This window comes from Antedon bifida, chromosome 6, assembly GCF_963402885.1.
Source record: "Antedon bifida chromosome 6, ecAntBifi1.1, whole genome shotgun sequence".
In the NCBI taxonomy this organism is placed as follows: domain Eukaryota; kingdom Metazoa; phylum Echinodermata; class Crinoidea; order Comatulida; family Antedonidae; genus Antedon; species Antedon bifida.
In genome coordinates this window covers 25,328,673-25,345,709 of record NC_136231.1, presented here as the reverse complement: position 1 = coordinate 25,345,709, position 17,037 = coordinate 25,328,673, and the positions used below count along the sequence as shown (strand labels likewise).

Sequence of the window (17,037 nt, the reverse complement as noted above, 5' to 3'; positions counted from 1 at the left end):
AACTGTTGATTTTCTCGACGTTTCGATCAATATGCTTTGATCGTCCTCAGGAATAATATCCTTTGTGTTCCCTTTAGCAGACTAAAAAAATTTAAAATTTTGATGATAATTTTTACATTAGAAGATTGTTCAAATCATGTAATAAAAACATTTTCCAGCCGGGAGCCTATCAGCTCCCCTCTTTTAGTTTGCAAAAGTTATCTCGAAAAGAACTCCATGTGGAAAAGAAGCCCACCCAAGAGTACTAAAAATGAAGAAGCACGTGGGCTTCTTTTCGAGGTTTCATGGCAGTCTATTTGATGGAAAATAATGCCATGCAACTTTGTTTCTGATTTTAAAAAAGGTCCACTTGTTTAGGCCTGACATTTACAACCCTCAAAATATCTCTCTTTCAAAATAAAAGAAAAACAATATTCATTATTTTTTATATTTATTTATTGTTTATTTAAAAAAAAAATATCCGTAGAGGTTCGAACCCAATCTACTAGAGCTGAGAGCACCCAAAGCTGAGCATTACCCGTTAGGCCACAAAGTAGTACATGACAGAACAGCTGATAATGGTCTATGTATACGTGTATTACATAATTCATCATCACGTCATAAATATCACATTAACCTTGTTAAAACCAAAAATGAATGCCATACACTTTTGTTTATGATTTAAGGTCCACTTGCCTAGGCCTGACATTTTCAATCCTCCAAATATCTCTCTTTAAAAAAAAAAACAATTTATAAAAAAAATATCCGTAGAGGTTCGAACCCCAGCTGATAGCACTCAAAACTGAGCAGTACCCGTTGCACCACAAACTGAAACATGACTGAACAGCTGATAATTGTCTATTTATACGTGTATTATGTAATTCATCATTACGTCATTAATATCCTATTAATCTTGCTAAAACCAAAATGATCAGTTAGCTCAGTCGTCTGAGCGTCGTGTTAACACACGTATGTCGTGGGTTCGATTCCCACGCTGGTCGGTGGAATAGAGTTAAAGGCATGCGGCCACTGTGTTTGGGGTTCACAGAATTATACGTCCCCCTTTCCACCACACATCATGAGGCGACAACATCAATGCATCTGGTGATGTGCTGGAAACGACCCCAAAAGGCTGTGGCAGGGCCTTAGTGCTGAGGCAGGGAGAGCACATTTAACATCTTTTTTTTTATTTAATTTTTTTTCCAACCTGTATTCGATCTCGTAAATTTTATGTTTGCCGCCCTCAATTTTAAAAGAAATTGAATTTTATATTTTCATCGCAGGTGTACGAAACGGTTTGGTATGCCGTGCGTTGTTATGCAATGATTGTGCAGGTGTAGTGGGAAAGATGGTATTGTTAGTCATTCGCGGTCAACACGCCACACTGTTAAATTTTGATAATCAATATTGCTACATTGGTAGCGAAATGTCCGATTCATGCAAGATATTGTATTGTAAAATGTTATGAATAAACTTTTATGGTAGTTGGTGTGTATTGCCGCACCGTCCTCAGAATAAACATGTTTTGAACAGATAGTTTGTCTCCGATGGTTTTTGTATGGGGTTAATGGAGAGTGAAATAAGATCAAATATAGAACATTTGTAAAGATTCCGATTTCTAGATCAATTTCGAAGCTTAGATTAATTCCGCCGCCGGGTAGGCCCACGAAGTCGAGTTTTAAAGTAGAAAACCCCACCTAAAATGTTGAAGTCGCATCTGGATAGTTGAAATTTTAACATTATCATAATTACCATTAGGTGATTATGTATAGTTATAAGTATAAGTGCAATTCTTGGCTCTATTTTCATTATTTGCTTTGCCCCAACCATGGTGGGCTAATTTCAAGGAATTATAGGTGCACTTTACGGGGACAAGCTCTATTGTCCTGGTGAGTCTTAAATAGTTTGTTTCATATAATTTAAAATCATGTAAAGTGCCATTTTTTCGGGCGGGAACCTATGCAGGTTCTATTTTTCAAAATTGTCTTTGCTCAGCGCCAAGCATGGTAAGGTACTGAAGATTCTTATTCATGTTGTTTTAAGAAATAATAGATGTCATTTCCGGAGACCTTGCAGCTCTATTTTAAACAGTTTGGTATGCCGTGCGTTGTTATGCAAATGAGTTTGTGCAGGTGTATTATGGGGAAGATGGTATTTTAGTCATTCGCGGTCAACACGCCACACTGTTAAATTTTTATGTTGTTAATCTTTACATTAGGAGATTGTTCAAATCATGTAAATAAAACATTTTCCGGCCGGGAACCTCAGCTCCCCTCTTTTTAGTTTGCAAAAGTAATCTCGAAAAGAACTCCATGTGGAAAAGAAGCCCACCCAAGAGTACTAAAAATGAAGAAGCATATGGGCTTCTTTTCGAGGTTTTATGGCAGTCTATTTGATGAAAAATAATGCCATGCAACTTTGTTTCTGATTTTAAAAAAGGTCCACTTGTTTAGGCCTGACATTTACAACCCTCAAAATATCTCTCTTTCAAAATAAAAGAAAAACAATATTCATTATTTTTTATATTTATTTATTGTTTATTTAAAAAAAAAAAATATCCGTATAGGTTCGAACCCAATCTACTAGAGCTGAGAGCACCCAAAGCTGAGCATTACCCGTTAGGCCACAAAGTAGTACATGACAGAACAGCTGATAATGGTCTATGTATACGTGTATTACATAATTCATCATTACGTCATAAATATCACATTAACCTTGTTAAAACAAAAAATGAATGCCATACACTTTTGTTTATGATTTAAGGTCCACTTGCCTAGGCCTGACATTTTCAATCCTCCAAATATCTCTCTTTAAAAAAAAAAATTCATAAAAAAAATATCCGTAGAGGTTCGAACCCCAGCTGATAGCACTCAAAACTGAGCAGTACCCGTTGCACCACAAACTGAAACATGACTGAACAGCTGATAATTGTCTATTTATACGTGTATTATGTAATTCATCATTACGTCATTAATATCCTATTAATCTTGCTAAAACCAAAATGATCAGTTAGCTCAGTCGTCTGAGCGTCGTGTTAACACACGTATGTCGTGGGTTCGATTCCCACGCTGGTCGGTGGAATAGAGTTAAAGGCATGCGGCCACTGTGTTTGGGGTTCACAGAATTATACGTCCCCCTTTCCACCACACATCATGAGGCGACAACATCAATGCATCTGGTGATGTGCTGGAAACGACCCCAAAAGGCTGTGGCAGGGCCTTAGTGCTGAGGCAGGGAGAGCACATTTAACATCTTTTTTTTTATTTAATTTTTTTTCCAACCTGTATTCGATCTCGTAAATTTTGTGTTTGCCGCCCTCAATTTTAATAGAAATTGAATTTTATATTTTCATCGCAGGTGTACGAAACGGTTTGGTATGCCGTGCGTTGTTATGCAATGATTGTGCAGGTGTAGTGGGAAAGATGGTATTGTTAGTCATTCGCGGTCAACACGCCACACTGTTCAATTTTGATAATCAATATTGCTACATTGGTAGCGAAATGTCCGATTCATGCAAGATATTGTATTGTAAAATGTTATGAATAAACTTTTATGGTAGTTGGTGTGTATTGCCGCACCGTCGTCAGAATAAACATGTTTTGAACAGATAGTTTGTCTCCGATGGTTTTTGTATGGGGTTAATGGAGAGTGAAATAAGATCAAATATAGAACATTTGTAAAGATTCCGATTTCTAGATCAATTTCGAAGCTTAGATTAATTCCGCCGCCGGGTAGGCCCACGAAGTCGAGTTTTAAAGTAGCTCTGCCCCAACTTAATATTTAATTTCATATTTCCATGAATAGGTGCACTCTCCGGTGACACTAAATAAGTATTTATCTTAGACAAACGCAAGTTAATAAAATCACTGATATGGCTTGAAACTAATTGCTATGGAGTAACCGATATTTAACATAGCCTATATACCTGGAAGTTTGAAATATTTTTGAAGTATTTTTTCTCGATGTTTTTGTATTTGACTATTTGTGCTCCACCACTGGCGCCAAATTGGATCCACTGGAGCACAGTGTATTAACATACGAAAAGATATTAACATTCAGTAACTTATTTGTTGTTTATATCACTGTGCTCCACTGGTGCCAAATCGTGTCCACTTGAGCACAGTGTAGACCTATTAACATACGAAAAGACATTTAAACTTAAGTGACTTCAAATTAGGTCCACTTGAGCACAGCGTATTAACATACGAAAAGATATTGAAATTAAGTGATTTTATTTCTATTTTATCACTGTGCTCCACTGGCGCCAAATTAGGTCCACTTGAGCACAGTGTTTTAACATACGAAAAGATTGAATCTTAAGTGACTTTATTTCTATTTTATATCACTGTGCTCCACTGGGGCCAAATTGGTCCACTTGAGCAGTTACCGTAGTACTATTTCTATTATTGTAGTTAATGAAGGCATAAATGGCGCTCCGTAGAGAAGTAGAGCATGCTCCAGTCGCCAGAATGACGCTCTATATACCTCATAATAATACATAATAAACGTCGCCCTCTATTTTTTTGTGACGCTTGAACGGTTTGAGGAAATAATTTATAATGCGCATGCGTAACAAAAGTAAACAACTTCCTGGTGCTTCCTCTGTCTGGTGTGTTGTCAAGACTTTATTCTCTTGTTTTGCTGTGTAAAATAGAGAACTGTTTCAAAGTTAGTGGGTTACCATACTTTGGTTAATACACATTCAATATATTAAATCAATTTAAACTGTAATGTTGTAGATTATTTTCTACAGCCAAAGAAAGTTCGCCAGTAGTAGTCCACATTAGTCAGGCCAGCGAGCTTCACATGGATTGGATGGGTGGATGTGTGTGAAGGATTTCCAACCCATTACTTTCGTTTTTATTTATATATTGGCATACGTAGGCTTAAAGTTAAACCCACATATTGGAACTATAGTACGCAGGTTCAACATATGTAGACACAGTTCATAGTGTCTTCAAAAGTTTATCTTGTAGAATATAATTTCATTTTGTAAAAATAAAGTTGATTGATTGATAAGTTCAACTTTTTAGATGTTTTTTCGGAATGTTATTGAGCCACAAAAATGATATATTTGTAGCATTCTAATTCCTGAAGACATTTATAAGTTTGTTCTCATGAAAATGAAAGTATACCAAGATGACAGGATCCAATTGAATCACCTGTTGGTCCTTTGCTACTTTGTTTCTTATAGAACACCAGTAAATACTCTACGATTTAGCCCTCATACAATGCATTAATACCAGGTAGAATTCCATAATTAACAGCTTCCTCTTTGAGAATCTATATAATTGTATTTATCTGTTATTTCACCGATTTGCGGTGAGTCAAGCATCAAATCTGAGTGTAATTTCCTATTAAAACACCTGTGCTTTACGAATAATTTTAACAGGTGCTTATTTAAATCCTCTGTGTTACCTGCATGACTGTGCTACATCAAAAATGTCATTAATGTTTACAAAACGATTATGTAAAATATAAACTTATATATTGAATTGTTTAAATTTTGATATATTTTAAAAACTTTTTGTTGATATTGAAATAATTTGTTGGATAGGATTTGTTGGTTTCAGGATAATTTTGTGTACAGTACAGAACAACAGCACAATGGAAACATTATGTCTTTGACTAAGAACTACTTTATGTTACTGAAATGGATTTTGTGTTTTCATGAGTGACACCAATGACCACTTAACATACTAGTTAATTAACTAGATTATGATTAAACTACACTTTTTTTAATAGCTGAATTTTCTAGCTTTAATAACAGGGGTATAAATAAAAAAAAGTATGGTTAGTGTCACTTTGTTGCTTTACTGTTGGTGCCACGTAATGTAATAGTATGTCAAAAATGATACAAAATATGTAACATATTAAGATTATGGTTTACTCAACAACTAGTATAATATTGTTTTTGTCTAAGATCCAAGATAGACCTACTGTTGATAATTTGTTGTTATTTTATTATACAGTATGTTATCTCATGTTTACTACTGTACCAAGACTTTTAAATTTGTATGAAAAAATAGTATAGTAGGGTATATCAAAAATGTTCTTAATAAATGTAACAAAATACTGTAGTGTTAGTGAGCCCTCATATTATTAATATAATATTATTAGTATAATATTTATTATTATATTCAGCTGTAAACTTTCTTTGCCTGTTATGCCTTGACCCTGGAATTTAAGCAATGAAGAATATGCAGTACTACACTCCTGGCGGCAATTTGGGCCGCTATCTCCCTATCTTCTGGACACATCACCAGGTTACACTTTCATCTCCTCTTCTATAGTGTAAATCAACCTCTGTAGGTTTCCCTTTTTCTCTGCTATCTGGTGTCAAGTGTAGGACTACTCTTAAAAAGCTATTGGCTTCTCTTCTAAAGGAATATCCTATCCAGTTCCAGTACCATTTTGTTAATGTATATATATATATATATATATAAATCAATGATGTTGCGTAGCACTGTGTAAATTATATATAAATCATACTGTAAATTATAGAAACAGTGCTCATATTCGGAACATGATCTCATAATCGCGTCGAGCATAGCTCATTGGCGTTTGTTGTATGAGAGAATGTATCTGGTGGGTGAAAGTCTGTGATGATGCCATGCATGGCTCTGTGGTCTAGTGGTGTGATGCTCGCCCTGTAAGCGAGAGGTTGCAGGTTCGAATCCCGCCGGAGACATTTTTTCATACAACTAAAAAATACGGAACTTTCGCCAATGAGCTATGCTCGACGCGATTATGAGATCATGTTCCGAATATGAGCACTGTTTCTATAATTTACAGTATGATTTATATATATATATATATATACATTAACAAAATGGTTATCGTTATCGTTTCAAATTAATTAATTAATGTTCTTTGCCTGATTTGTGTATATTTAATGTTCTTTGCCTGATTTGTTTATATATATATATATATATATATATATATCTGTTTTATGCCCTATCTACTACCATTGGAAGAGAGTATAATAAAACAAATGTTGCTTCTGTTTATTATGACCACGAGATATATTATTGTACGATATATAAAATATATAGATTGTATCAGATGGTAGATTTGTTTTATACAGAGTTAATTACTATTAAGTAGACTTTCAATTCTATACCTGCTATAATTAACCTCATCAATCCTAGTTACTGTACCTTCTGTTTGACAGACATCAGTCTTAGAAAGGAAACTTTGACAATATTGTGTTTCCCATGTGTGTCTCTTTAGTTTATTTTACAGTGACACAATATTTTCTTAGTCTTGGGTTATAGAAAATTAAATAATTTTGTTTAGTTTGATTTTAAATCCATAGTGACTGTCCCATCTTCTTTGAAATAGCCATGGCGGCAGATCAAGGGCCTAAAGTGTTTGTATCCGTCGTTGATGATAGTCCATAGAACACTACATTGTCGCTAAGTAGGATTTCAAACCACAATGCTACCTGATCTGTAAGATCAGCTGGCCATATACAGTATACTTTTTGAAGATAAGTTAAGAGGAGACGTTTAGCAGTTTTATACAAAGATATTTGCCAAATACAGCTTACTCACAGGCTTTGAAAGAAGGACATACTGTATAGTGAATTTGATCTTGCAGCGTAGAGTCTATTGTACATTATGACATCTTCAAATGCAGAGAAGAACTTTTGTTTCAAAGCAATTAGAATATCAAAATTAGTTTAGTTATTTCAGCATAGTGGCTAACATGACATGGTGAATTTCGCAAAATTTATCGTTGAAATGGAGTTGACATTTTATACATGATGACCATTTCTTTTTTTTGGCCTAGTTTTGTCCTATTATTGGCAATGACATGTGTACAGTGAGCTCAGTTTGTTGATTATATTATCTACTTTTTTCCAAGAGTTTGTACACGTTTCAACTATAAGTAAACGTGAATGAAAACCCTAAGGTATTATCCGTTGACAGTTCACACAAGCGCCCACAGACTTTCCCAGATATCCATGCTTTACTTGGACATCTTCCAATTATCTAATATTAAACAGTGTAAAAGAAAAGACAGGTGGAATTACACTAAAACTTGTAATTTCTGTTTCTCATTTGAATTTTGAAATTTCTGCATCTTATTTATGAGATCTTCTTTTCCCTTCATGCACCTGCCTTTTGTTAATATAGATCATGGTGATTTGTTTTTCTGACCTAGTTCAATAATAGTTCTTATTTAACCTTAATTTTGACATATTTTTTAAACAACGGCATGCAGTGTTTTTTCTCTCTAAGACTAAAATCTGGTCAGAAAACCCCCAAAAACCTTTTTTGTTAATGTGAAATCGAAAGAGAATTTCCAAGATTTGACATGTATTTTTGATGGTTTCTTACAGCAAGAAAGGACAAAATGGAACTGTGTCATAAAGTTCGATAATTATGAATTTCATTTACATTTTGATGTGTATTTTGTGTACTGAAACTCTATATACAGTATATTGTTTCCACTTCAAAATTAACCAAAATGTTGTTCCCTTCCTATTCACTTTATACAATACTTTGGAACAATTGAAATTTTTCACATTACATATATTGAATTGTCTATTATTATTATTCATTTAATGTAAAGAAATTCATTTATTTTACATAGAAATCAACCAGCAATACAGTACAAACTGAAAGTAGTAGCTGTGCTGTTCACAGAAGCTGAAAGTGAGTAATGTACGTTTTTATGATAAATTAAAAGGGAATATTTCTCAAATTCCATAACAATGCAAGTTTTTATCTTCATACAAAGATTGACTTTATGCTTTATTGAACACGATTCTGGGTGTATTAAGGAAAGCAAAACTTTTAGGCTCTATAATAACTGGTAAATAACTTGACTGTTGCTTGTTTTTATCATAATCTTGATACTGTATATTTATTTTATTTCTTCATTCTGAAGCCCACAAGGCATTAAAAAAAGTTATTAAAACTAATTTCTACTGTTGTTCTTAAATAAATGTAATAGTTTAATACAGTATTAGTATTGTTCACACCTACGGAATTATGGTTGTTCTGTATTGTACGATGCTGTGTAAACTTGGTGGGTCTGCATTAAGAAAAGACAGTACAGTTGGTAAGTCTTCAATCTGACCACTTTTTCACAGAGGCCTTTGTTAACCCATTGGCTTGAACAGAGATTGTTCCCTTTTCTTGTGAAAACCGGACCACTTTATTTCTTGTGGCTACATCACTGAAAGATTACAGGACATGGATTCTGTTGCGAAAACAGTTAGGTAGCAGATTATTAAATGATATGAATGTTTCAAAAGTCATGCATCAAAGATTTTAACGTACACAAAGTTACCAACCAATCAAATAGCCGAGAGAAGACAAGCAGACCCATCAGTCGCTTACATCATTGTCTATTTTGTGCCTAGCTTACCTGGATAAACCGCCAAACCCGAGGGAGAGCAATGATATGAAAAGTTTAAGCTATTTTAAAAATTTCTCTGCAATAATAGACTAGTTCAATAACAACAACTAAATGCTCTTTATAGCATAGGCTAAAGCTACTGTATATACATTACCCATGACATAGACAAAGCCTACACAGAATCCATACTTTTAAGTATGACACTTTTCTTGAGAGTAAGACAATTCGCTTGGATTCCTTCCATCTCTTCCAAGTTTACCTACTGTAACATATCATTAGCAAAAAGCCTTTTTCGTTTGTTCACTCAAGGAAATGTACAGAACTTAGATACTCAGCCGTGCCAACTATTTTGGGTTTTTTTAGTACATCTGTGATGATAGAGTAGATTTCTTGTGTAGATATCTGATACTTTTTAAAGCATCTTGGGAGTAGATAATCTACGAGGAAATTGGGTAGGTTTTAACTTTAAAGACTGCAGATTACAGTTTTGAAAATAAGGTACACTTTTGTTAGAGAGCTTAGTTAGCAAATAAGAATGAATGATTTAGATATTACAAATATACTTCTTTCAATTCATCATTTATTTTTGTTCTTTCTTCATAATTCCATCCTTTGTTGATTGAATTATGCTTTATAGGTGAAGACCTAACAACCTTTTGGGTCATACAAATTTGAAGAATTTTAAAAATTATAAATAAAGGGCTGAATTTAAAAAAAAATATTTAAATATTCAAATTCTTTATTTACAACAAAGTAAACATTGTTGAATTTACAATATTAAAATAACAAATAATAAATTATTTAAAATACAAGTAAAATACAGGAAAATATTCCAATGAGGATGCAAGATATTAAAAACAAACAACTAATTATTTGCTGCCCTCTAAAAAAAACAATGGCAACTTTTGATTTGGAAATGGCTTTGTTATTTATTTCATCACAAAGTTTAGGAAAATATTAATACTATTGCAATATAAAACAATCAAATAAAATTTACACATAAAAACAGAGTATCTTCTGAACAAATTGTAAAATCAGGTAATGAGAGTACATTTGATCAGAAGAAATGACGATAAAAACAAAGGGTGGAAATTGCTTTCAATAGCAGGACTAGAGATTGCATTAAAATTGGGTGACATCCAACAGAGTCTGGTGAGTTGGTAGGTCTGACAGTGGCATGTCCAGTTGTTACGAACTGTCTCCTTTATGAATATTGGAGGAACTCCATTCATAGTATTAAGAACAGAATTCATGAAAGTTGTAATAGTCTAATTAAAACCAGTGTCAATGTACTTCCACAATACACTTCCTGCATCAACCTTGGTGCAAATTGATATTTTAGGATGCTTTTGTGGAAGATGTGTATTTTTTCTCTTTTTGTTTTGCATGTTTCCAAAATAAGGGAAATGAATGAAGAACCATCAACAATCATCAATTAACTGAGAGGACTATTCATTTATTCCATACATTTACAATACAGTATAATGCATATTCAAATTTATTCAGCTGTACAGGAAATCTAGATTTCTACAAAATGAGACATATTTACAAGAAAAGATTATTTGGATGAGAAACAACGTTTGGGCTGCAACGTGGTTTTATAAACCTTATAAACCAGCTTACATCTTGCATTACTCATCAACATAAATATTAATCACTTAAAATTTGTAGAATAATAGAACTTGTGAATATGCAATGAACCAAAATGACATTATTCAATATAAATAATAAATAGATAGGACTGTTAGTGTTAGTAAAGCATTGGTTCCGTTTAGGCAAAATGGTTTACTCTCCTTGCTTCATCCTTCAGATGGGATGCAAAACCGTTGGTCCATATATGGACTAATCCAAATGTTTCCCAGTTTCAATTAAATTTACAGACGATTATGATTACATTTTAACACATTCAATAAAAACTCCTGATATACACATCCTAGACCACCCCCAATACAACAGGGTGCGTATAATTTCCCCCATGCAACATAGGCTGAGAGCCGAGTGGTGAACGGGAGGTACAGTTAAGCGCACTCTAGAAAACCCTGCACTACTTCTTGTTAATGTAATAAACAATACAGTGTACTTCTGTGTGTTTTATTTTTTAATATTTGTTTTTATTTATCAAAAAAATAAGAATTACCCTTTAGACTTTCACAATCATGAATATTAATTTTATCATATTCTCATTGTCACATGCAATTGGACATATTTCCTTGATTTGTGAAAATTGGCTGGTATCTTAGCAATCAAATTAAAATTTAATCTGGGCTCTATAATTTAAAGACAAGACAACACTGTTTAAGTATATAGGTCATTTATTGTGTAGCTGTTATACTGCTAATCATATGGAGGCTGAAGTATCATAGTGCCAGCTGTTTCATAATAACAATCCAAATGGCCAGGCCTTTGATTCAATTTTTTAATAATGTAAGTAAAATTGCATTTGTAATTTGTTATTTGACGATTCTGTTATTATTTATTGTTATGTAATATGTTTTTTCCGAATCATTATTACATACATTTGTAGCTTATTATTTTGTTAGGATTCTCTTGATGATCATTCCATTTCCTGGGGATGCCGCACCTCCACCGGGAAACAGTTAGTTAAGCTGCTAGCATGCTGCAATCATTTCAAAACAATATCTAATTTTGCAATGTATATTGTATTACAAAAATTGTTATTCATTATTATGGCTTTAATTATTTCTATTATTCATTGATAAACATACAATTTTGTATTTAAAACTGTACAATGTACCTGTCTGACGCGGTTATCAATAAACTACAAGTGGTTTACTAATGTCTAATGGACAGGCACCATCTACATAGTGAATTATTGATGACCTCAGTGTGACCTGATTATAATAATGTCGGGAATACGAACGAAATTTACTGCATTCGGTCATTGCAAACAAATTTGTCTTTTTTCCAAATTCATCAAAAATTGTTGTTTTATCATTTATGAATGGTTAAAGGTAATGAAAAGGTGCCCCAGCCCGAATGTTGTGAGTATCAAGGTTTAGGAGGAGATAGGCGAACAAATTTTGGGGTTGTGCTATTATAATATAAAATATTTTACATAGTATATTTATAATCAGTATGGATAGCTTCGTCTAAAAGTATGACATGATTTCTATAGGAATAATCAAATGACATAGTTCACCAACAATTTCAATGATGTGTAGTTGTATTTGTAGATTTTGTTGTATCTAAAATGTTTTACACTGTTTATTTATTGTATGTTGTAATAGTGAATCTGTTGGGCCTCTTCTCTATCTCCATTTGTGACCAAATAAATATAAAATCAGTTTTGTATTATATTATTTCCCTATGTGCATTAGCAGTCTAGCTGCAACGCTGTAAACATGATTAAAATAAATTGATTCCAAATTTATTTAAAGTGCATGTAGTCATGTTGAAATTTACATCAAATTTATCATAATCTACTCTTTTATAAATATAGACAAATTATTGTTTTATTATTTAAACCTTCTTGGCCTAGAAAAATAGACCGAAAATACAAAAATATATAATTAATAGTTTATATCAGCTGCTGCTTTTACAGTATTCTTTGAGAGCTTTTGCAACTTTCGTAAGTCCTTGATTTGCACCGAAATGTAAGGTGATGTCATGAATAATGTAACCAATCTTTAATCAACAAAAGCTTGAAAGGCTCTTAAGAATTCCATAAAAGTAGAAGCTAATATAAACTACTTTAAAGTTGTAAAATGTTCAAATTTTTCAAAGATGTATAAAATATATAAATACCAAGTTAATTGTCGAGTCTTGACCTGATATCTAGGTGTAGGATCTCTTGTTTATCATCAACTATCTACTATTCTAAATATACATCCCAATGGTCAAACCAAAAAGTTAAAATTAATGTATACTGATTGATTGGTTAGAGGTCATGTAAAAACTAGACAACTGTTAATGAGTTTTTAATGGTCAAGGGAAATACTAGTCTAGAGCATCTTATGGTGGTGTCTTGAAACGCAGCGGTTCAATTGCCGAATGTCTTAATTAAGTCGTTTACATCCTTTCATTAAGACGTTTATCCCCGAATTCAAACGTCTTCTTATCAGGCCTCCAGTGTAAAGAGGAAATTAATAGAAAGTTTTAAATGCCAAGGATTTGTAAAACTTTATTTTAATGAATCTTTATCTGATATAATATTGAAATAAACAAATTTTATGACGACTGCTTGTGGGTGTATTCAACCTTGATAAATACAGAACCTTAAAAAATGTGTTAATTGTGCTAATTTTTGTTTTTATCCAATCTGTTTCAATTACCGTCATTGCATTTTTTGATATACAAAAATGAAATTCATAATAAATATTATATGATTTGAAATTGTGAAATTTGTAAACGTGCACTACTGTTTATGTCAAGGTTAATATTTGATCCCTTCTTAGGTTTTAAAACTTCAGGGGGAAAGAGCTTAAAGCTGCTATTACAACTTTGCCAAGTCTGTACTATCTTAGAAAATGGATTTTAGCATCCTAAGAGTATTCTGCACTTAAGATTTATTTTAAAAACTTACATAGTAATGGAATTGCAAAAAGTGAAACACGCAGCTAGTCGGAATATTATTTTATTCGTTTACTTTTTAATAATATTCTTTTATATTTCTAAGGAGTTTTTGCTTTGTGAAATCTTATTTTTAAAGACTTCACATAAATTAATTTAATGTAAAATCTTACAGATAAAAATGAAACTGTATGATGTTTGATTCCTTTCCATAAATTTATCTTGTTGGAAAATAACCTTCAAAACCATCAATAAAACATTTACTGTACGTCTGATCTGTAAGCATTGCTGGCTGCCGTGGGTCCATGGAGGGCCTAATCCAAATTTCCTCAGTTTCCAATTAAGCTTGAGGACCAAGAATTAATACATTTTTTACTAATAATAGAAGCTTACTGTAACTGATTAAAAATGTAATTAAGTTTTGGTAATATTTGGTATACATTATTCGAATTATTGACCAATTTATTTAATAATTTAATTTGATCTTGACTTTAATGTGACTTAAGAAACGGACAGAAATGTGAAATTCTTTGATTTTAGATCTTACATCTACTGTAGCAGGATACCTTTGGATTTTTGTTGTAAAGTAAATCTTTGAATGTCAATTATACTATATTTTATTCATTAGAAAACAGAATATGTCATGATATTATATTCACATAAACTAAAGTAAATACTTGACTATTTTATCAACACTGATGAGTACTTCCTGTCTATGAATTGAATTTTTTTTTATAAAACGTAAAAAGATTTTATGTCTGGCGATGATGACATAATTTTGTCCAGTTTATGCTTCAATGGACATATTCTTGTTGTCAGGAATCAAATTAGGATCTGTTCAATCCTTCTCTCATCTTTTGTTGTGTTCTTTTGTCATCAAACCTCCCGAAGGCAAAAGGTTCATGAGTATGACTTTAATTTACAATTTTCTGCCTAAAGCTTTAATATGTCATCCATAGACAATATCGTAATTATTACAATTGTCTTATAATCAAATTTAATAAATACCATGTGTTAATTTAAATTATTTAAGTTTACTTTCTCCTTGATATTTATGACTTATTTTAGAGAACTTTGCAAAGTGTCCCCTTACTAGAGTTGTCCCCTTATTATAGGTGTCCCCTTAATAGAGGTGTCCCCATAATAGAGGTGTCCCCTTAATAGCAGTTTATGTTAGTGCTACCTTGTAGGAATGTGTCCTCTGAATAACAGTGCCCCCTAAATAGGCGTGTCCCTGGAATAGGGATGTCTCAAATGAGAAATTTAATTGTAATTATTTTTCACTTAGAATTAATTAATATTTTCACTTTACTGATAGTATTGTGATCATCAACTTTTCTGTATGCCATGGAAAATATTACTTGACTAATAAGATTGTACAGTAGCACCTAGGTAACCTACAGTTAAATTAAAGAATTAAAACATATTTAAACTATATTCAATTTAAACAAATTCCAATTTAGAAATTTATTAATTTTATTAATTGATATTTTTTAAAAATAAGTTAGGTTTAAGACCACCCACACTATATTGTTTCAGGAAGTACTTTTCTAATTATAGATTAAATTCAAGACAGTATAAAGTGCTAAACTGAGATTGAGTTTCCATTTCAGTTTGTGAGAGACACAACTGAAGATAACTATTTTTGCAGAGTCACTTTGTCCCTAACGCTGATTTTTAAAGAAGATGTTAACGGTCTTCCTGAATGGTCTCATAAGAATACAGATGCTTTGCGATTCCTCTTTAGACAGATAACAAATAATTAATTTTAATTGATTTCAGTTTATCCTGCTTTGTAGACATATATTAGTTTGTTCTTCCTCTTAAGAGCAAGAATAAAATTAAATAAATACTTAGTTTCTCATTAAATTTACATGTTTCATTTTTGGCGAAACTGTCATCCGTACCGTTCCGTATGTTTCTGATAAGATTGAAAATACCCAGAGATGAATACAGGCTACTTAACAGTACTTTTGCCACTTAAGAATTTATATGTATGTTTCTAAGTGTACAGTACATTCAGTCAGTCGACTAAAAATGAAATTTAAAGGAAACTTAATTGTTTGTACTTATGTAGTTTACGGTAAAGAATGAACTTTTAAAGTTTTTGTAATTTATTATCACTACAAGTACAACCAACTTTTTCAGATGACATCCATTTCATACTATTAATTTTAGATAATATTGTATTAAAGTACTGCCAACACTGATGAGATGTTTCTATCTCTGTTGTCTATTAATGTCATCGTATATTCAGTGTTCTGTATTCATAGATTAGTTATGTCTAGAATTAGGAACTAGTTGAATTTATTTTTATTTGTTGATAGATAATTTTAACTCCATATTACAAAACAGCCGTTGAAACACCTCTCACAGATTGATCTCTAGTGTTAGAAATCTAAATTAAAGTATTTTACTAACACTTTTGAAAAGTGGACAGGTGTATAATCTCCTTTCTAAACCTGTGAAAAAACAATAGCATCTGTTTCCTAATTCCTTTTTCCAATTTTTTCTTTTGGAAAAGTGCTATAAATGAAATAATAATATTAATAAAATTCAAAAAAGCATTGTTAAGAAAATAATATTCTAAATTTCTCTTAACTTAAAACTTTACAACGTGGCATATAGTGTAGTTTGTGCATAACAATCCTAAATTCTGTAAGGTTCTTTAATTCCATGACTCATTTCAAAGTCACAATATTTTGTTGATTTCTAATGGTTATTTGCCAACATTTTCATAATTCTTTTGTATCATTTCCCACGATGATTTATAGTTTAGTTTTCGACAGTTAACTATGCTTTATGAACAAGCTGTACATTATAGACAATAAACTTGTTTGTCTCAGATCCTAATTGTTTTCAATGACCAATAATTAACTCATGAAGTCAAATTTATGTGTTTGTATTGTCATAGCAAATGTATATTATATCAACTTTTCCTTAAACATAACCGCAGTAGTATCTAGGGAGAATGGACAACTGGTCAACATTGCTTGGAATATCGTTTAGCACACAAGTCTTCGGATAAACGTAGGAGTTCTTTGATTTTTAAGCTCTCATGTCTACACTATCAAACTAGTTTGACAAAAAGTGTGCCCAAATATGGTAGTGATATGCCCAAATATGGTAGTGATGTGACATCATCATGTCCATATG

At 32.2% G+C, this 17,037-nt stretch overlaps 1 protein-coding gene across 2 annotated transcripts in view; it reads left to right on the top strand.

The window, feature by feature from the left end:
• Positions 1 to 4,572: 4,572 nt before the first annotated feature.
• LOC144844327 (rho GTPase-activating protein 24-like) overlaps positions 4,573 to 17,037 on the top strand; it is a 40,994-nt gene continuing 28,529 nt past the window's right edge. Inside the window, exons 1-2 of one of the 2 annotated variants that reach the window (XM_078701181.1) lie at positions 4,573 to 4,647; positions 8,581 to 8,642. Coding sequence is in view for 1 of the 2 variants with exons in the window: in XM_078701180.1 (XP_078557306.1) it covers positions 11,743 to 11,775 (33 nt within the window). In the remaining variant the exon portion in view is untranslated. Of the gene's footprint in view, positions 4,648 to 8,580; positions 8,643 to 11,622; positions 11,776 to 17,037 lie in introns of those variants that run through there. The other variant, XM_078701180.1, reaches the window with a different exon arrangement.